This window comes from Meriones unguiculatus, chromosome 10 (genome assembly GCF_030254825.1).
Source record: "Meriones unguiculatus strain TT.TT164.6M chromosome 10, Bangor_MerUng_6.1, whole genome shotgun sequence".
In the NCBI taxonomy this organism is placed as follows: domain Eukaryota; kingdom Metazoa; phylum Chordata; class Mammalia; order Rodentia; family Muridae; genus Meriones; species Meriones unguiculatus.
In genome coordinates this window covers 63,653,889-63,675,786 of record NC_083358.1, presented here as the reverse complement: position 1 = coordinate 63,675,786, position 21,898 = coordinate 63,653,889, and the positions used below count along the sequence as shown (strand labels likewise).

The following is a 21,898-nucleotide window of genomic DNA, read 5'->3' as shown; positions in this document are numbered from 1 at the left end:
TGGACCTTGGATTTCCTCGTCCATCTGTCAGTGTTGCTAAAAGTTAGTTTGAGTCTATATGGAGGAAAGGTCTGCAGTTAGGTCATGTAATTAATTCCCAGTTGGCTGACTCCTACATTGAAGGTGTGTTAAACTTTTTGATGAACAAGACACAATTTCTGTTGTTTTCAAGCACTGCCCAGTTCCTCCTTGATAAGCATCTGCAAATCCATGGAGCTGGAGAGATGGTTCAGCAGTTAAGAGCACTGGCTGCTCTTCCAGAGGACCTGGGTTCAATTCCCAGCAACCATATGGCAGATTCTCCAAAGGATCCAGTACCCTCATACAGACATACATGGAGGGAAAGCAGCAATGCACATGACATAAAAACAAATAAAAATTTTAAAATCATAAATCCATCTTCAGATCATAGAGTAGCACACTGACCCCTGAATCAACAGGAGCAGTGTGCAAACGGAGCAGTGTGAGGACTTACAGGGGGCTTTCAGTCAGAAATCGTTCATGATCGTAAAGGGCCAAAATGTACATCCTCAATGGATGTCATATGGAGAAGGAAAGAATGAACATAACAACCTTCAAATTATTCACTGGAAAAATGAACAGAGTCATGGAACAGTTAAAAACTGTAACATTTGAAGTTCTAATACTGAAGACAGTAGGTGGAGGTGGATATTTTAAAATTTAGGAAAGTGAGGGTGAGGGCAAGAAGATGAAATGGGATCTATTGGATGGCAGGTAAGAAATTTAAGGGGAAAATAAAGATATTGGGAATTATAATAACATTAAAAACTCTGAAGGACCCTAGCTATTTTTCTCTAAGCAAATCAGGGTGGAGGAAAGTAAGTAAAAGAATGTGGAAAAGAACACAGAATTTTACAACACTAGAGAGAAGATAATGGAAGTGGAATAAAAATGAAGTAGGTACAGTCTCTGAAAAAAAAGATAAAAATAGAACAAATAGGGCTCCAAATAATTGTACAGCTTTGTTTTCAGAAATGCTTCCATTAGCTAAATGCTTGAAAGGGCTTATGAAGGACCTAGAGTAAGATCCCAGGCTGCTTCTGGGCAAGAAAATAGAGTGGAGAAGGCCTGGGGGAGGGTGGCTCACTTACGAACAATGTTGAAGGGCTTGGGAGATGGCTCAGGGGTGAAGGCACCCGGAAAAGGTGTGCGAACTCAAAGTGGAAGGTAAAAACCAATACCCAAGGTTGTCCTCTGACTTCCTCACACACCGCACACAATGCACACACATCGTAAGCTCGTCGATGGTGGCGCACTCCTTTAAAGGCAGGACTCAGGAGGCAGAGGCAGGCAGATCTCTGAGTTTGAGGCCAGCCTGGTCTACAGATAAGAGTTCCAGGACAGCCAGGACTATGTAGAGAGACACCTTCCCAAAAAAGATTAAGTATTTGAAGTGTAATTGGCATGTTTTTATAATTTATAAGAGGCCATCATCAGAGTAAAGTATCTACTTACCCTCTAATGATAACCTATCATCCCCAAATATTTTCTTGTATGTTCCCTACCAACGAGGACATCCTCCAAAGCCATGGTACACTGCCCTCAGCACCATAAGTTAACGCTGATAAATCATCATTTGATCTACTCCTCAGCTCCTATCCAAGTCTCACCAGTTGTTCCCATAAAGTTCTCAGAACAAACAAGCAGAGACATTTAGGCCAGAATCCAGAGGTCAGAGCCCCCGAAAGTAGAGTTACAAATGGCTGTGAGACATGATGTAGGAGCGGGGACCCAGCCCAGGGCCTCATTGAGAGCAACAGGTGCTCTTAATTGCTGGGCCATCCCTCCAGCCCTAGAGCAGAGTTGCACCTTTAAACCAACATCGAAATACTGAGAATGTCTGCTGCTGCTGTGTGTTGCTGCTCTTAGGCATTTGTACATATGTCAGTCGTACTTCTGTGTCAAAGGGTGAAGTTGCAAACCCCCACAAATCTGTACTTACCAAACTCCAAGATATCTGTGCCTTACATAAATGGCATACTGTTTGTCTATAAGGAATGCACATCCTTCTGTATACATTAAACCACCTACAGGTTATTTATAATCTAATACAATATAATGCTGTGAAAATAGACATTAGAGTGTATTGTTTGTGAATCATAACAAGAAAAAATATGGGCATGCGCAGTACAGATATAATTTCTTCTTTCACATATTTTCGGTCTTTGGTTGGTTGACATTTTGAGTCCAGCTGCTGCCACTGTCCCCGGATGGTCATTGTTGAGGGAAGAATGTTCTGCACTTCTCCCTCAGAGGTGCTTTCCTTTCAATCTATGCCCCACACTAGGCATTCTTGATCTCACTTTGGGCTCTGGCACCTCACGGCATATGCCTGCCCTATCCCATCGGGTGTCGGTACCCTACATGCCCCACTGCACAGGCGCTGCACTGAGTTGGACTGTGAGTCCGGCTCAGGTCAGCACTGCCCTGCTGCCGACAGCACCTCTGCCATGAACAGTGGCTGCCCTGGCTATCCCATCCTATCTAGGCTGTGCGGGCTTCCAGCCTCTACACATGGATACCCTCTGCTCTCAGCTGCAGCAGCTGGCTTTCCCGACCAACCATTTGGTAGAAAGGGCAGAGGGAAGGAGACAGGGAGAGAGAGGGAGGAAAACACAAGCTTAGATAGTCACCATTTGCTCTTCTGTTTAATTTTATGTCATAAACAGGCATTGCTCATTCAAAAGCTAAGAGGTTGACTTTCAATAATCATAGTGGTTTTTCCCAGAGCATTGTTTAGAAGGAACCATTTTCTTTATTGAAGGCCAGGTATAGTGAATACAGTGTTCACAGATAAGGAAATAGAAACCTGAGCGTATGATTGGATTTTAATGACAGACATTAGAACTAAACCTAAAAACTGGCAGGAGAGGTTGTCTCAGAGAATGGAAGGATTGATAGAGAGAAGTAGAGAGAACTTGGCTGTTATTTTTCTGTGTAGTCACCTCTGGACTCATTGATGTCTTCCTCTAATTATCATTAATTGAAGAGCTGCTTTGAGTTTTTTAGTTTTTGTTTTCAGTTTTAAACGTATGAGTGTGTGTGTGTTTGTGTGTGTGTGTGCGCACGCACGCGCACTAGCTCGCTCAGGTAGGACAGAAGAGTCCTCAGATCCCCTGGAGCTGAAGTTTTAGGCAGTTTTGTGAGCCTCCACCCAGGGTTCTGGGAACCTCTGCAAGAACAGTGCACACCCCTGACTTATCCCACCCCTCACTTTTTGGTTTTGTATTTGTGTCTTTACTTTGACATTTTTTTCTTCACCTAAGACTAGATATTCTCCTCACTCTTTGGGTATTGCTAGAATGGTTTATATCTTCTGTGGGTTCTTTGTTTTGTTTCCATTTGTTTGTTGAGACAGGGTTTCTGTGTGTAGTCTTGGCTGTCCAGGAATTCATTCCTGTAGACTAGGCTAGCTTGTGCCAATAACCACCTGGCTATGTCTTGTATGTTTAAATATTGTGTGTATTTAGAGTGGCATGTAATGATACAATTCTTTTATCAATTTCCAGAAAGACAGCACACTGGATGCTGCCGAAGAAATCTTCATGGCATGGGACAACAAGCAGAAGTCCTGATGTGTGCAGGTGTGAGTGTTCCATCGCCTTGCAAAGGCCTTACTACTCGCTGCTGCCACCTGGTGGGCACTAACAGGAAACTGTTTAACATTTAAATAAACATTTCCACTGTCTTTCCACAGTTAACCCCCTTCCTAAGACTATTCAGGAGGTTCTGGTTTTACTCACTTGGCATATATTAAGGCACCTTCCACCATAATCTTGGGAGAATCAACTTCTCCGTGTTGAATTTTCTCATAAGTGGAAACAGAAATCACATTTACGGCACCCGGTGTGGCCTATGCCTGCGATCCCAGCACTTAAAGGTGGAGGCTGGAGTTCACAGTCATCCACAGTGAGCTGGAGGTCATCCTGGGCTACATGAGACTCTCAAGAAGTGAAATAAACAAAAGCAACACATACTTGCTGTGAGGCTTGTCTGTGAGGATTCTGGGCTCCTTCCGGATAAAGCCTGGCAGCCTGCAGACACCAATGCTGGCCAGTTTCACTTCGCAGTGCTAAGAACCAGCCAGCTCCCTCCCAGGGACACGGAACTTTGCTTTTCTCTCCCAAGGGCTGCCGTGACTGGGGGTGGGCTTCAAGGTCCACGTGGCAGCCTGGGTTTTCCATCCCTTGACCTTGCTGCCTCTGCTGATGTTGACCTCTACTCCACCTGAGCCACCCACTCCCTTGGCCACACCTTGAAGCTGTCCACTCAAGGCTGTTTCACCTTTGAGCTAGTCAGCTCCTCCTCTCACTCTATAACCGTCCATTCCCTTGCTCCTGGTTCCGTGGATGCTCCCCACCCTCCAGCTCATGCTTTCAGGGCTGTGTTCTCTGTCTTTGTCTCCCTCTTTCTCCCTCTCTCTCTCTCTCTCTCTCTCTCTTTCTCTCTCTCTCTCTCTCTCTCTCTCTCTCTCTCTCTCTCTCTCGTCCCTCTTAAATTTACTACAATTGCAAACCCAATGTTTCCCAGAAAATGGCCCATAGCCCTCTTATAGCAGCATCAACTAAGAATCGTTTTAAAAACAAATTCTGCTCCTGCCCCTGAGACCTACTGAATAATCTCAGGGTCTGGCCCCATCCGAGGTGACAGATTACAGCTTGATCACCCTAGCTTTAGTTCACAAGACCCTCAGTGTGGTCCCCACTACGTCTCCTGACTGTGCTCATCTCCTCTCCTACCTTAGGTTCTGTCGCTTCAGCCAAGACACCTTGACTTATGGCCACGTTGTTTGAACTTGCTCAGATGGCCAAAAATAAGAACTCCACCCTGGGGTCAAAGTTCTTGGCCTGCACCTGGGCTGCTGAGCACAAGCAGGCGTGCACTGGCAGCCACGAATTCACATCCTTAACCTTTGCTAGACATCACTGGGATCTCCCAGTGAGTTTCCTCTACCCGTTACCACAGCAGAGATTGCTGTGATAAGAAAGAAAAAAGATCCACTCCCTTCTCTTCTCACATCACAGCCCACTACCAGCATTACAACCAAGTGACCTGCCTGTGGGAAAAACAAAAGGACAGATAGAGACTGCTTTCGATATACCTGACTCAGCATTCACCCGTCCTTTCTTCATCCCCACAGTAACAAAGGTCACTTCTGAAACTGTCCAGTCCCCAAAAGTTGCAGGTAGCAAAGGAGTAGGGAAGGTTGCTGGTTAAAATTCGGTGGGTCCAACAGGTCCAGCTCTCAAAAGGAGGCTCACAGCCAGGAATGTAGCTTGGTGGTACAGGAGACAGCTGGTACACGGCATTCAAACCCTTCAGAAAACTTGCCCGTCAACCTTGCTGAGAAGTTGGGGAGGTTTTTCTCCCAGGCTTGAGCCTGCAGAATTCATTCCGTGCTCTTCTCACCACCTGTGCTCCGACCATGTTTTTTCTCAAACCATCAGAGACCTAGTTCTATCTGCTGTCTTGTAACTTTATTCTCTACTGACATTTCTTCTGCGGTAGTCTTTTCTTCTGCTCTTGTTATCGCTTCCTCCTGGGGGCAAAATTCCTCCTCCTTCTTTCTTGGTTTCGCCTTCCTCCTTTCCTCCCTTCCCCACCTTCCGCTAGTAGGACCTCAGAGTTGTTCCAGGCAAGTAGAACATCAGTCGGCTGTAGGAGGAGATTAACAGAGGTTCTGCAGTCAGAACGATGAGATCAGCTTAGGGCTTAGCAGCTGCCTGGTTCGCCAGGGAAGACTCATAGGGCCTGTGCTGGCTAGTTTTATGTCACCTCAGAGGAGGGACCATTGACTGGACTGTGAACAAGCCTGTGGAACATTTTCTTAACTAGTGATGATGGGGCAGGACCCAGCCGATTGTGGCTGGTGCCATCCCTAGCCTGGTGCTCCTGGGTTCAGTGAGAAAGCAGGCTGAGAAAGCCAGTAAGCAGCACCCTTCATGGCCTCTGCATCAACTCCTGCCTTCAGGTTCCTGCCCTGTTTGAGTTCCTGTCCTGACTTCCCTCAGTGATGCACTACAGTGTGGAAGTGTAAGCCAAATAAACCCTTTCCTCCCTTACATGCTGTTTGGTCATGGTATTTTATCACAGTTATAGTAACTTACCTAAGACAATGTCGCCTCATTTTAACTAACATCGACACTGAGCTGAAAGTGAGAGCCTGTCTTAAAAGTATATGTATATATGTTGATAATAATAAATAGAATGGGGATGATTCCCAGCCTCCTCTGCCTTTACCTCGGCATTTATCACTAGGAACCCTCAGCCCTTGCTTCTATGATACTATGTACCACACATGGTATCAAGTTGTTAATACCTGACAGGCTGTTCTCAGCACTACTGTGTTCCTTTCATTTCTTTTGCCTAACTAAATTCACTTACTCTTTGCATTAGTGACTGTCAACCCCACCTCCAGCCTAGGGCTTTCCATTGGACTTCATATCTGTAACCACCATCCCTCAATTGTCATTTGTGTGACTGTTTCCCCTCCCTGTCTGCTCTCTGACACTCAGTGAATGGCACCACTGAGCCAGTAGCTCAGGCCAGAAAACTCTCACCCCACATCTTCTGTCACCCTGCATCTTAAGTCTGTCACTTCTTTCTACCCCAGCTGCCATGCAGCCTGGGTCATGTCTCCCAGAATGCTGTTGGGCTTCTTCATGATGCCCCCCGTCCTGCCTCTCTTGGTGCAGTCTATGATCCCTTTGATACAGATGTGATTGTGTTCTATGAATGCTAGTTAGGAGCAATCATGCTGGAAATTATAAAGCCAGAACCTCAGGGGTTTCTACCACAGTACAAAGGCATCTTCTCTCTCAACTGAACATGTTAGGAGTGGTCTGGTTTCAGGTACAGATTAACCCAGACTCAGGTTGCCCTGTCACCAACCATCATTCTCCCAGTTGTTTTCTCTGTGTACTGTCAGCCTGTCCCTATCCAGTGAACGTGGCTGAAGCAGTTTCTAGGCACCAGGTGGTCCCAGTACAACCACAGGCATGGAGCCATGTCCCCAGATGTTCCAGCAGGGACTAGCTCAAAGGTTAAAAGAGCCTCAGCAGGACCTGAGTTCAGTTCCTGAACTCAGTCAAGCAGTTACCTGTAATTTCAGCTCCAAGAGAGCTGACACCTCTTCTGACCTCTTAGGACACACACACACACAGCCCATTCACTCACATACACAGACACATAAATAAGTATGTTATTGACCTGATGCTGAAAAGAACAGACAAAAGGATTAGTATGTGAAATTATTTAGGCAGATTCCAGCTTCACTCCACACAAATCCCACTGATGGGACAAGGGACATCGAAAGGAAAAGAGGAAGTGGATGAGCAAATATCTTAAGTGACTCAAAACCCTTTCACTTTTCCTTGGTGGCTCTTCAAATAAAGGTTGGTGCCCTGCTTTCCGACAGGTTCCTCCAGACTCATTTTTCTCATTGTTCTTGCCTACTGGAATGTCCAGTCACAGAACTCATTCAATTCCTTTAGCACACACCAACCACTTCATGGTTAAGCACACTCTTTTATGCGTTGTTTGTTTGTCTGTTTGATGTGTGTAGGTGTTTCACTTTCATGTGTATCTGTGCATCATATACATATGCCTTGTGACTGCTGAGACAGGGGAGGGCCTCACATTCCCTGGAGCTAGAGCCACTAAGGGGGTGCTGGCAATCAAACCTCGGTCCTCTGGAAGGGCAGCCGGTGCTTTTAACCACTAAACTATTTGGATTGGTCAGGGTTCTGGAAAGGGAACAGAACTGATAGAATGCTTGACCATATCTGGAATTAACTAAAACCCAAGTGGCTGTGTACACCTAATGAGGGGCTTTTTTAATGGAATTTTAATTTTTTAATAACTTGTTTTTTTATTATGTGTACATTGGTGTCCTGCCTGCATGTCTGTGAGGGTGTCAGATCCCCTGCAACTGGAGTTACAGGCAGTTATGAGCTGCCATGTAGGTTCTGGGAATTGAACAGGGGTCCTCTGGAAGAGTAGCCAGTGCTCTTAACTGCTGATCCCCAAGGGGCTTTTCTCAATTAAATCATTTGAGATGGCAAGACTCACCTTTAATCCATGTCACAACTTTTGGTGGCACCCTATATAAAGGACATGGAAAAAGGATGCTTTCTGCTCTTTGCCTGCTTGCCCTCTGGCTAGTAAGTCCATTTCTTCACTGGCATTAGAGCCTCCTACTTCTAGATTCCAGTGTATACTGAAGATCAGCTGAGATACCCAACTTTCTAAACTAAATAACTACTAGATTCTTAGATTTTCTGTTGGTTATTGAATTAGCTCAACCACAGCCTGTAAGTAAGCCATGCTAGTAAATCCCCGTTATATATACTAGTCAACTTGACTACATCCGGAATTAACTAAAACCCAAGCAAGCTGGTACACCTGTAAAGATTTTCCTTGACTGAATTATCTGAAGTGGAGAGAACCATCCCAAATCTAGATTTTGGGAGGTGGGAAGGCGCACACACACAGAGATTTATTAAAGTGGCATATATAATCTGTGGTTCAGCTAGTCCAACAGTGACTGTTTCCCAATTGAAAGTCCAAAAACCCAGTAGTTATTTAGTTAATGAGGCTGGATATCTCAACTGGTCTTCAATAGACACCAGAATCCGAAAGAAGAAGGCTCTTTAATGCCAGCAAAGGGATGGAGTTGCCAGCAAGGGTAAGGGCAAGCAGCAAAGAGCTAGAGCTTCCTTCTTCTGTATCCTTTATATAAACTGCCACCAGAAGGTGAAGCCCAGATTTAAGGTGGATCTTCCCACCTCAAAAGAGCTATATTTCAGGTGGGTCTTTCCACTTCATATAATTCAATCGGGAAAAATCGTTCGCAATTGTGCCGAGTTGCTTGGATTTTAGTTCATTCCAGGTATAGTCAAGTTGACAAGAGTGGCGGTCATACCATCTCACCAGCCCATAGTTAAGCATTTAAAATTCTTTTGGATGTTTCTCTGATAATGATTTTAGATAAGAGTACCATTGAAATGGATGGATTTTGTTTTATTTTAGATTTCTGCGGGATCTATTGTTTTATTGCTCCTGTTGTTTGTATCTGAGGGTTTGTTGTTTGTTTAGTGACGAGGATCCAATCCTTGTTCCAAATGTACACTTTACCGTTGAACAAAACCTTTATCCTTGAATATAGTGGGTTTTCAGTCAAACAGCTGACCTTAATATGGACATGTCCTGTGATAAGTTGAAGCTTTGGATAGAACAAAAGATGGCACATACCAGCAGTATTCTGCACCTGCCAGACCCAGTCGCATGAACCAAAGCTTTAAGATAAGCACTTTATGTATGTCTACACACATAATCGCTCCATTTTTCTAGAGAACCATGACTGATATGACCAGGTCAGCCACAGGGCCGATAAGTTATCTTCAGACCCCCCCCCCCCCAGATAAATCATTCTTTGAGGTCATTCTGTCACTAATTAAACACATAGGTATACTCCACAATAATAAGGAACTTATGAAGATTTTTTGTACTCTAGAGAAAATACAATGAAACTATATTAAAAAAATAACAACATCCATCTCTTCCTTTGGCTATTTTTAATATTTAAGCTCAAAGGAGAGAGTACCTAACTTCTTAGCTTTTTAGGCAACTAGCCCTCGGTGTCTTAGAAGGTAACACCTAGGAGGGCGTTTCTGTCCTCCATACCTCTAGCTTCTTCCACCTGGAGTGCAGTGGTAATGCAGTGGGAAGGCATTGGAGATGCAGCCACCATCTTGCATGGTGGAATGAGCAGCATGAAGGTATAAGTTTTCATAGTAAGTACAATATGGGAAAATAAAATGACAGAGGTTGGGGCTCTGGAGGCAAACGAAGCCACTGCATGCACCAGCAAACTTTGTAATGTACACAATAAACTTTATTTATTTACCCAGTTGTAGCACTTTCTGCATTCTGTGGATGCATGTGTTGCTATCGGGTGTAAGTGACAGAGTTCTGGAAGATCCACTGATCAGAGGCAAAAACAGGGCAGCCCCTCCCTCAGAGAAGGTGTCTGTTGGGACTGCAGGGGAAAACAGGAGAGTGTGGAAGAAAGGGGCAAGTTACAGCAAGTCTTGCTAAAGTCAAGAATTTTTCCCATTCTAACAATAAAAGCAAACATATAAACACAATTACCAAACATTTTAAATGAAAAATTATTCCCAAATAAAACAAGGGCTTTCCCAGGTGGAATAAGCCTGACAGTAGACAAAACAAAACAGAAACCTAAACCACATTTTTGAGACTTGAGAATTTCATTCTGCTGCTGCCCTGAGAATACAGCTAATTACTCCATCTTGCCAATTAAATCAGAAATTCCCCTGCTAACAAACAGCCATCTTGGGAGCTATCAAAAATAAATTGTGATGATAACTGGGTTTCCTAATCAATATTAACTTCACCGTATTATACAGATGATACTATTCTTACACTCACAGTCAGCACTTGTAAAAGAAATACCACACAAATAATGTCAGAAGCATTATGTTTGTGAACTCTCATTGGTTTTCAGTAACTCAACAAATATGCCACTTTGGCTGAAACCTCAGAGCAATAGGTTCTGATATATAGCTTTTTCTGTGTATAGATTCCCAGGTTAATTCACTGCACTTCTGCATTATGATCCATTACACATTCTGTTAAACAACAGGTATGTGAAAAAGTTAAAAAAAAAAAGTTTTCTCCTAAAAAACTCCATTTTCTTAATTTCTTCTCTCAGAAATGTTGTTCTCTTGGTGAAACACTGATATCATGCTCCACCCTTGGGTGTGATTGTTTTGGAGAGCTCAGACCTTATGTTGGGAGGCAGTTAGGATCACCTGCGGCTTCTCTGCAGCACCTGTGCTCAGTTCCCAGCACCACACTGGGCAGCTCACAAGCTTCTGTCATTCCAGCTCCAGAAAGTCCAATGCCCTTGCTGGCACCGCTGGGCATCCACACAGACATATAAAAGTAAGCTTAAAAACATTCACACTGATCATCTTGTTCATTATCGAAGCCAATTTTGTCCTGGTGGCCCTGTATTTCCCCTGCCTCATCTCCTCTTCCCTGCCCTTGATGAGTTCTGGCCACCCTGGAATCCTTGCCAATCCCTGGAGACCAGGCAAGCTCCAGTTTCTCACTGTGTGGTTCCCTTTCCTCTTGTGTCTTGTCCTAGGCTCCACCTGACTACCTCAGATCTTTAATCAATTCTTCTGTCAGGAGGACCTGACCTTCCACCTGAAGCTGAGCTGCTAACTGGATATGCTGGCCTGTATGGTGTTTCAGTGGTGAGATCCCATCTTAAAGATCAGCCAATTATTGAACAGTCAATTAAAAAAAAATCTTGCTTGCCCATCCTATACAATTTTTGTCCTGAGCACCTAATACCATCCAGTTTATACCATGTTTTTCTCATTTACTTATCTCTCCCTCTCCAAATATAAGCTCCAGGAGGGAACTTCACTGCTATTTCCTGCTGAGTCCCCAGCAATTTGAGATTTGAGCACATGGTAGGCATATCCTGTTTCTTACATAAATGAATCTTGGCCACTTGAATTTGACCATCAGAGCAGCATTGTTTGTTGTTTTGAACTTGTCTCTCTTTGACTCAAGTCCCTCACTTATTATTGACTTGCTAAAATGCTAAAGGTTGTTCCTAACATTTCAGATACAATTAGCATGTTTCAGTGTCACTTTAGTTAGGTTTTTCAAGCATCTTTGCTGAGATCCTAAGCCCTAGGACTTGCACTAATCTGTAATGTGAACCCATGGGAACAGTCCTGGGCAGACAACCTGGAAGTTGCACTTGGCCCTGAAGCTCCAAAATAATTAGATTCGTGAGGTCTTCAGTGCATAACCCATCAGTGAAAACTCTCTCTCTCTCTCTCTCTCTCTCTCTCTCTCACACACACACACACACACACACACACACACACTCAGGCATAAAAGCTTTGAATTTGCTGTTTTGAAGTCGCTTACAACCATCTGTAACCCAGTCTCCAGGAGATCTGATGCCCTCTTCTGGCCTCTGCTGGCACCTGCACCCCCCTGCACATACCCATACACAGACATCCACATGTATATATAATTAAAATTAAAATAAAAACATTTTTAATGAGAGAGGCTTTCAGCAAGGCTAGGAAATTATCTCTGAGATATATTAAGGAGAAGTAACACTTAGAGACTAATATCCTATAATTTCACTTTTTAAAAGGTTATCTTAAGGAAATGAGTTTATGTTAAACTAAGTGCATGGCATTTTCTGGTTCTGTTATGACATATGATTTTGTTGTAACCACTCGTATGTAAACACACAGTTATAACTACAAGTCATTAGCTTTGGGAAAAGTGAGAATTGTTACTAGGAGAGCTGAAGAGGTTGGTGAGGAAGGAATTTTACTTCTCTTTGATCTTGTATTAATACACTTGCTTTTGTTTTGAAATCAGTTTATTTTGGGAGAGGCTATTGCTCAATAGTAGAGTATTTACTTACCATAATTCACTTACTTGACAAGCAACGATTGCGAGCCTACTGTGTTCACGAGTCACTATGTATGAGCCTTAGTTGGTGGGAATACTGTAGTAAGCAAAAGAGACAAAAGTTGGCACCATGTAGAACTCACATTCCAAAGACGGGAACGGGGCAACAAATGGGCAGGGTAAATATACAATGGTTGGTAAGTGCTAAGGAGAAAAACAGAATAGGGAAGGAAGCTAGGAACTGATGGGCCAAGTACAGAAAGGCACTTTGGCACTCTTGCTAGTAGGAGGAATAGAATGCAAACAGCAAAGTCAAACGAGAAAGTCAGAGGTGGTAAAGTCATCTTGCTTTTGCTGGTTAGTTGATATTTCTAGCCAGAGTCTGATTTCCAAGTTAAAGTGAAAATGTACCTTCTAGAATACTATCATCAAAGTAAACTGATCCACTGGGCATAGTGACGCACACTGGTAATCCCAGCACTCTGGGTAGCAGAGGCAGGCAGATAGCTGTGAGTTCGAGGTCAGCCTGGTGCACAAATCGAGGGATGTTTACAACAGTGAACATAATGTAATCTGAATATGGCCCTTGAGGCTCTGACTGCACTGGTTTGACATAAATATCATCAAAGATGTTCCTGATGGCATTGGTTGTGATAACAAAGAACTGGAGGGAACCATTTTGTCCATTATTGATGGGGCTAAATAGACTACAGCATTAAGTCAAAGATTTGGCTCAACTCTGTTCCTCGAAAAAAAAAAAAAGACCTGAATAAATAAATGAGTGAGATCTGTCTATGTGAATAAAACAAGACTGGATGAAAGTCAGCATGGCATGGTGCATTATAGTACAGCATGGGTGCTTTTCACATGCACTTAAATTATGAAAATTAGACGTGAAGTCCTGTATGAATATTAATTCAGTCTTCCTTGTGCTTAGAGTTCTACATTTTCAGGGAATGAGAGCCACTGTCTAGAGTGCTTGGTGAGTTTATCTTAAGAAGCTCTGTAACCTCTCCTTCAACTGACCTGATAATCACCTGAATGGGGATGCACAGTTAGCTGTCCCTCATCCAAAATGTTGGGGATTATACTTGTTTGGACTTTTTTTTAAATTTTGGAATATTTGTATATGCATAATGAGGTATCTTTAGGATGGGAACTAATTTTAAAGATATTCTTTAGTTTCATATATACTTTCTATACACAGTCTGAAGGTGATTTTATATACTGTTTTAAATAATTAGGGTCATGATGTAACACAGTCTCATAGAGTTTTCTACTGGTGACATACTAATAGGACATAAAATCATTTGGATTTGGGAACATTTCAGTACTCAGAAATTCAGATTATGCATGCTTAATTTGTATTTTCATATTAATAAATTAAACTCAAAGAAATTAAGACAGGGTGTTGGTCTGTAGCCTAGGCTGGCCTCAGAATTGATTTTGTGATTATTCTACAGCAGCTTCCTGAAGTGCTGAGATTGTAGCTTGCATCCAACTCTAAATCCATTTTTTTTTCAGTTCCCAATAAAAAGTGCTTAACGGTAGGATCTGTCACAGCGTGGTTTAGTTGTCTGAAAGCAAACCCAAGCTAAATTCTTATTAAGCTGAGGTGTAGCTTGTATCACATGACTCTGGCAGAGTGTCTTGAGAATTTGAAAGATTGTAGTTGGAGTTTAACATAACCTGAAGGAGGAAGAGGCATGTTCGGATTGAGTATCTATCAGAGAGCTTCAAAATTCAATTGTGTTGTGAAAAGACTGAAGGAGAACAGATGAATTGAAAGGTGAGCAGGCATAATGGAAAGACGTATTCAGGGGGAAGCACTAAGAAAAAAGCAGGCATGGCCAGCCAGCTCTAAAGGAGCATCCCACCAGCAAAAACATGTTGATTTTTCTTCATTATTGTAAAGAACGGCACCCGTACATTTTCAAAAGTTGCATGAGTAGTGCACACATGTGGAACGGGATACATGTGCATGTGTGTGCTCATGCGTCTTCTTTGATCACTTTCCACCTTACCTTTTGAGACAGGGTCTCTTGCTGAGCCCAGAACTCACCAGATGGCTAGAGTAGCCAGTCTGCCAGCTCCAGGGACCTACTTGCCTCTGGTAGAGGCATGTGAGCCAGGACTGGCTTTTTCACATGAGCTTCAGGGCTCCAAACTCAGGTCCTCATGCTCCCACAGCAGGCTCTTCCTCACTGACTGAGCCATCTCCTAGGCCCTACAAGTAGTTGCATTTTAAAATACAACCTTATAAGTATCACAGAAACCTCTATTTGTCGGGTGTTCACTGTCTGCAGACGACTTAGTCACAAAGGTATAAAGGTGCTCCAGCTCTCCAGGGATTACTGCATTTGCTTTCAAACAGCTGAAGGAACAGGATCAGCCTCGGGAAAGCATTGCTTAGAGCATGTCCTTGGGACATGGATGGCTTTAATCACTAACCTGCACCAGGACACATACCATTTCCTAATCCATTCATAAAGCTGCTTCCTGATTTAGAACACTGGCTAAAGTTACAGGCTTCCTACTCTGCGCATTTATCTAGCGTGTAGTTTTGTGCAAACCTGGATAACATTTCACGGGGCATCTCCACGAAAGCAGTGTCTCCTATTTCCATTTCCTCACTCCAGTTCTCAGAAGGAGGATTACTGAGCTGAGGGGCTTTAACAAAGAAGTCTTTTTTGGCATCTCTCCAGACCAGGTTACTATGAGCAGTGCATCGCAGGAAAGAAATGGCACCACAGTCAAACCTATGGTCAGACTTCAGCACCTCTGGAGTTTTAAGTTTCTAATAACGTGAGAGTATTTGAAACAAGGTAGTCATATAGAATAAGGCCTTTCGTGTGTGGTTTTCATGGAAACCATAAGCCTTAATGTTAAAATTCAGTCTCTATAGAGATGGCTCAGCAGTAAAGAGGGATTTGCTGCTCTTGCAGAATTCTCAGCACTCACATTAAGCAGCTCATAGCTCTAACTCCAGGTCCAGGCATCCAACAACCTCTTCTGGCTGTCATGGGTATCTGCACCCACCATACAAGGGTACACGTAATTTAAAAAAATAAAACAAATGTTTTTTGTTGTTGTTGCTTTTTTTTTTTTTTATGTAGTCTTTAAAAACAAGTGGCAGCTCATGCCCGCAATCCAGGACACAGGATACAGAGGCAGAAGAATTTCAAGTCTGAGAGGGGGTCGCCTTGCAGCAGTGAGACTCTGTGACCAAAAGAAGGACATCTCTCTTATGGGTACAGGGATAAACAGTTCCTCATTCTCTCCTTCAGCTGTTCATCAGCCAGTTACTTGATTAGTAAGAAGATTGTAAGAGCAAATGTTATATAGACTAAGTAAATGAACTTAAAAAGATTTGGAGGAAATTACAGTCTCGATATGCAAATTCTTCATGATTTTAGTAATACAAAATCAGAGAGTTTTTATTTGAGAAAAATAGAAACTTCAAGATGCAGAAACAAGGTTGGGAGTGGTACACACACCTTTAACCCCAGCACTTCGGAGGCAGAGGCAGGCAGATCTCTGAGAGTTCGAAGCCAGCGTGGTCTACAGCGTGAATAGCAGAATTGCCAAGTCTATGCAGAGAGACCCTATCTTGAAACAAAACAAAACAAACAAAAGATACAAACAAGAAGGCTAAGTAGAGCAGCAACATATTTTTTTGAAGCTAAGTAATGCTGTGACCTGCAAGGCTTGGGAATTCACCTAACTGGGGTGGGAGTAGGGATAGGGGAAAGAGGAGGACAATGGGAGTTGGAGGTAGGGAACAGACATACACACAGAAAAGCTGGGACCTGGTGGCTGCAAAGTACTCTGCTGAAGTCACACCAATAACCTCCTAAAACATCCCAGTTAGGAGGCTAATCAGCCAATGTCAGTAGGAGCTGCCTGTGGGAGACGGTCAAATCTCAGTAGAGAGAGAGAGAGAGAGAGAGAGAGTGATGTGTAACATCAATCGGAGGTCTAATTTCAGTAGGCATCTTCTTAATCCTTTTGCAGTCTCAGGGGAATGGAAGTGATAGTTTATACTTTGTGCACACAACATCCACATTAGTATTTGGACCAAGGAAGTCTTTGCCATTCCCATGTCTGAAGCACTGACCCAGGCATATGCACTTGGGGCTTCATCTATTCTCCACATCATCCTTAATGTAAAGAAGTGTTTTTGAAAATAAGTAATGTAAACCCATTTGGGTTGTTGTTTTAATCACAACCATTTAAAGGGACCAAAGAAAACCTCTGCTCTATGCTCACTAAAGTAAGAAATGCCTTTGTTTCTAGCATCTTCTCTAGTTCTGTAGGAGGACGCTAGGCAGGTGAAGGTTCTTGATTATAAATGCATGCATTTAAAATCTCTGTGTGATCGCCTAGTATTTGGAGAAGTTGAAGATTTCCCAATGAAACCTGGGCCTATTCTCCGTTTAGAGAATGAACCACAGGTAAGGTTTCAAACTAATCAATGAACAAACAGAGTCGGTACATTTAATACCACGTATGCACCAACACTCTGCAGTGAAATATGAGCCAGGAACGTTTCGATAAGAGAGCAGTTGGTCTGATGATCTCAAGTGCCCTTGTGCGGACAGCTGGTCCGAGTATTTTGGGTTACAGCTGCCCCATATAACTGAGGACACAAGATTGCTGTGGGGTGCTTTTATTAAACCTACCCACTGATCTTCAACTCTATGGATTCCAAGTTTGGTCCTAGGTCCGTTTTAGGTGGCGTACTGTATGGATTCTGAAGGCGGTTTATGGGGATTCCAATGTCTGCTCTGCCATTATAAGCTGTGGGACTTCAGGCTGGCTACTTAACAATTTTACACCTTAAATTCTCCATCTATGAAGGGGGACAACTCATAGAGTTGTTGAGAAGATTTAATGACGTAATATTTCTGCAGCTTTGCATAGTTCCTGGTACTCTTACTAGGTTGGTTGCTGCTATTACTAACCTGATTTCTCCATTTTTGTTTCTCCTCCTCCTTAAATTAAAATAAAGCTTCAAAGACCATATTAAGGAACCAAAAAGATCATGTTCATTTCTACATATATAATCTGCATTTCCCAAAGTACAGTGATTTTGAAGCCTGCATGAAGGAAAAGTATTGAGACATAGAAAGAGACAGGAGACCCTCATTCTAGAATCTGCCTGGGCATGTGTTCTTCCTCACTCAAAAAAGGATGCCTAAGAATTTCCTAACAAGCACCAGGTCCTGTTAAAGTGGGATTGCCATCTTAGCCAATACTATCATTTCTACACTTTCAAAACAGAAATTCTGTATCAGTGGTTTTGAAAGTGATGGCATGATACATGTCACAAACCTTCAGAACAGTATATGGCATTGCTGGGTGTGGTTTATCACTGTAACCCCAGCTATGAAGAGGCAAAAGCAAGAGGATCACCATAAGTTCAAGGACAGTCTGGTCTACTGTCCTTGAAATAATAAATAAATGAAATAATAAAACAAGGTGGGATGGCATACATCCTTAATCCCAGAAGTGGAGGCAGAAGAATCTCTGTGAGTTGAAGGCCAGCCTGGTCTTCATGTTGAGTCCCAAGACAGCCTGGACTAGATAGAGAGACCCTGTCTCAAAAAAAATAAAATAAAATAAAACAAAATAAATTTAAAATAAAACATCAAAACATTAGTTTAAAAATAATATGATTTCTTGCATATTAATTTACATAAAATACTAATTCTTACCAGAAATTGTAGTCAAAGCTAGTGTAAGTCACTGATTTGGTAAAACTCAAATTTTTGTTTGTGGTCTTAAACTCAAGATCAGAAATAAAATCTAAACATGAGCCCGGTGGATGCAGATGTAAGCAGATCTAAGTGAGTTCGAGGCCAGCCTGGTTTGTAAAGCAAGTCCAGGACAGCCAAGGCCACAGAGAGAAACCTTATCTCCAAACACCAAACCAAACCAAACAAAAATCTAAGCAGGAGGGTGCTGACCTGGGGAGTCCACAAATTGCTACCCTGGGAACCCTTGCGCAGTTGTGATGAATAAGCTCAAGTTGTGGCAGGAAAATGTTGCCAGTTGCTCTGCCTTCTGCCTCCAGGTTCAGTTTCTCAACAAACACTGTTAGCTCTTTACCGTGAGTGGACTGTGTCCTTCCTTTTAATCCTCAAAAATGTGACCAGTTGCCCTCTTCCCTTCACTTACCACCTAGATGCTCTCCGCAGAAGCACTAATGGAGATGTATGGTAGAGCCCTCAAGCCGCTTCCCTGCTGCACTCGTCGCACGTAAAAAGTGTTACGATATTTTTTTAACTCTCCCAATTTTTAGGCAAAAAAAACATCGTAGTCAAATTTTCAATTAGCACAATGGCAGATGGAGGTGGGGTAAACATGCTCTCCCATCCCCCACCCAGATTTTAGTGTCTGTGTTCCTGTCTCTCACTTTTTTTTTAAGAAAGTTTTTTGTTTTGTTATTGTTGTTGTTGTTTGCTTTGTTTTTGTTTTGTTTTGTTTTGCTTTGCTTTTTGAGACAGGGTTTCTCTGTGTAGCCTTGGCTGTTTTGGATTTAATCTGAGCGTTTGGGAAACAGAAACAGGTCAGTCTCTGTGAGTTTAAGGCCAGTTTAATTTACACAGTGAGTTCAAGGACAGCCAGAGCTACATAATAGAAAGAACTTGTTTCAAAGAGGCAGAGAAAAAGAAAAGAAAATAAATAGGCAAAAAAAGACAAACAAAGATAAAACAAAATGAATAAACAAATAAGAGAAGAAAAAAACTAATAAAAATTAAAGAAATGCATACACATGAAGACATACATAGACATACCATAGAAACTGAAAATTGGTAACTGTGATATACAAGGAAAAGACCAGTAAATAAAATAAATAAACCCAAACAAAGTGATATGAGACAGAAACAAACAAACACTCCAAAAAATACCTCTGGGTTGTTTGTGTTGGCATTTACTGCTGGGAAAGGGGGTAGTTGCCCTGAACTGCGGTTCATACTTCTTTTTAAAATTAATTAATTATTAGTTAAATGGTTAATTATTTTAGGTTTTTGAGATAGTGTTTATGGCCTACTCAGCATTATGTCATATTGTGTAAAGCAGTGTTTTCTTAGTCTCTGCCTTACCCTTAGAGACTCCATTTTACAAAGAGCTTTTGACTCTACATCGATGGGCAGCTCTGTAGACTACCCGAACAGCACAGAATGATAAACAGTTATTCTTGGGAGTGTAAAAGCAGCTTCTCTGTAAATTTGCAGGGGATGAATTAAGACTGTAGGGGCACATGGGCATATTGAAATCATATTTGGGATACATGCTAGACCCAGGAAAAGATATAAGTCCCTCATTTGGACCCCATAAGGCCACAGACAGCTAATAGTGTGATACTATGGCCACACACCAGACTGTCTAATGCCTGGTGGGTATAAGTCAAGGACTGACTTCCTGACTGCCTCCTTTCAGCTCAGCTCACTGCCTACCCTGCGCTGGTCCACCTGTTCACTCACCTTTCACTTATCTGGACCTGGACCTGAACCCACCATTTTCCATTCTCAGAACCCAGTTCAGCCTTCACCTTGCATCTGAAACTCTCCAGCTTCACACTGAAACTCTGACTCCAGCATTTCCTCAAGTCACTGGTCTACTTTGTTGTCAATATAGACTCTCTCTCAGACCACGTCTAATGCCTTTTTGAACTCCGTTGCAGCCCCATTAATGTTGTTCATTTTGTGAGCCCCATATATGCCCCATATTTACGGATAAAATTACCTCGTGCTGTGCAATCTGACAGTTAATATTAGGACTTTGGGGTTGGAGTAAGAGAACCTGCTTTCCTCAGCCAGATTACTGAACTAGGTGGATCATATGACAAATTACTGCCACCGAAACCACTGAGCCTTGCTAATTTATTGCTATCCAATATGTTCTCACAGTGTGGAAAGATTCTGCACGCTGCAGTCACAGTTCTCCCTCAAAACGAATCAAGGGCTCTGTGTAAAACAGAGTCTCCCAGAGCAAGGCATTCCTGGCATAGCCTGCTTACAACAGATGGGCTTCCCTGTAGACCAGGCTGGCCTCAAACTCATTCTGTATCCAAAGATGACCTTGAATCCCTGCTCTTCCTGCCTCTACCTTCCAGGTGGTGACATGACAGGTTCGCACCATGTTTTTCTGCAGTGCTGGGGATTGAACCCAAGCCTTCATGCACTCTAGACAAGCCGTTTACCAACTGATCTACATTCCCAGCACCTTCTGTTCTTTCAAATTCAGCTAAGTAGCTTCTATTCTGCTCAAGAAAGCAATGTCTGTAGTTGGTTGGTGGTGGCATACACCTTTAATCCTAGCACTCAGGAGGAAGAGGCAGGTGGATTTCTGAATTAGAGGCCAGCCTGGTCTACAGAGTTAGTTCTAGGACAACCAGGGTAAACAAACAAACACAACAACAAACCAAAAAAAAAAAAAAATCCCCCAAACAATGTCTGTTTAGTGAGTGGCATTTGATTTCCATTAACACATAAAGCACTTACTAATACTAATATCTGAGTTTTCATCTCAGATACCTTTCTTGTGGTTACTTTAATTAAAATTTTTTCCGGGTGTTTTGTTTACAAGAAAGTATCATTATTACCTTGTTAAGGTAAGAGGGCAGGAGCTGAGACTGGGTCTCACCCTGCAGATCAAGGCGGTTCAGAACTCCAGACCTCCTGGCTCTGCTAGAATTACAAACATAAAGCACAAGACCTGCCTTGTTCTTTTCATTTGATGCTATTTTAGCTGATTAATAAATCTAGGCCCACGCCTGTAATCCCAGCACTCTGGGAGATAGAGGCAAGCAGACATTTGTGAGTTTGAGGCTAGCCTGGTCTACAAAGTGACTCCAGGACAGCCAAAGATACACAGAGAAACCTTGTCTCAAAATAACCAAGTAACTAGGTAGATAGATAGATAGATAGATAGATAGATAGATAGATAGATAGATAATTTAGGCCCTTGTACGGTTGTTAGCAGTTTCATTACATTTTTTTTATACTTAGCTTTCAGCCAAATGTCCAACGATGACGGAGGGAGACAAAAACACGGGTCGTGGCAGGGGCAGGCTCTCTGTTTCACAACATAGACAGACTGCTTTCCCCGGGCCCTATTGGATCTCCTGTCAATTCCAGAAGGGTTTGTGAGGCAAATATCTTCTGTCCCTACACTGTTGAGGTAAAGGACTTGTAGGAACTTGAATCACGTAGTTCACCGGCAGAGCTTAAATTGACACCTGCTCCTGAAGACCAAAACTAATTGCTCTTTTTACTCCAAATTCCTTAGTCAGGGCAAATGAGAAATTCAGATCTAGGAAAGGAGTGGTTTGAGGTAAGGGCTTTGCCCCTTTCAATCAAACTGGTCTCTCTGTTTTGTTTTTGTGGGTTTG

The 21,898-nt window shown here is 42.7% G+C and overlaps 1 protein-coding gene and 1 long non-coding RNA gene across 8 annotated transcripts in view; one reads left to right on the top strand and one right to left on the bottom strand.

The window, feature by feature from the left end:
* The window catches only part of Kyat3 (kynurenine aminotransferase 3), a 44,470-nt gene extending 40,748 nt beyond the window's left edge, over nt 1–3,722 (top strand). For all 7 annotated transcript variants that reach the window (XM_021643417.2, XM_021643421.2, XM_060392597.1 and 4 more), the window contains one exon: nt 3,531–3,722. In XM_021643417.2, coding sequence (XP_021499092.1) covers nt 3,531–3,596 — 66 coding nt within the window. In that variant the 3' untranslated portion in view covers nt 3,597–3,722. The remainder of the gene's footprint in view (nt 1–3,530) is intronic.
* Nucleotides 3,723–4,417: 695 nt separating this feature from the next.
* Nucleotides 4,418–17,537, bottom strand: LOC132656873 (uncharacterized). Its single transcript, XR_009594656.1, has 2 exons — nt 12,512–17,537; nt 4,418–5,676 (listed from the first exon to the last, which is right to left on the bottom strand). It is a non-coding gene; the product is annotated as an uncharacterized LOC132656873 (long non-coding RNA).
* Between the last annotated feature and the right edge of the window lie 4,361 nt (nt 17,538–21,898).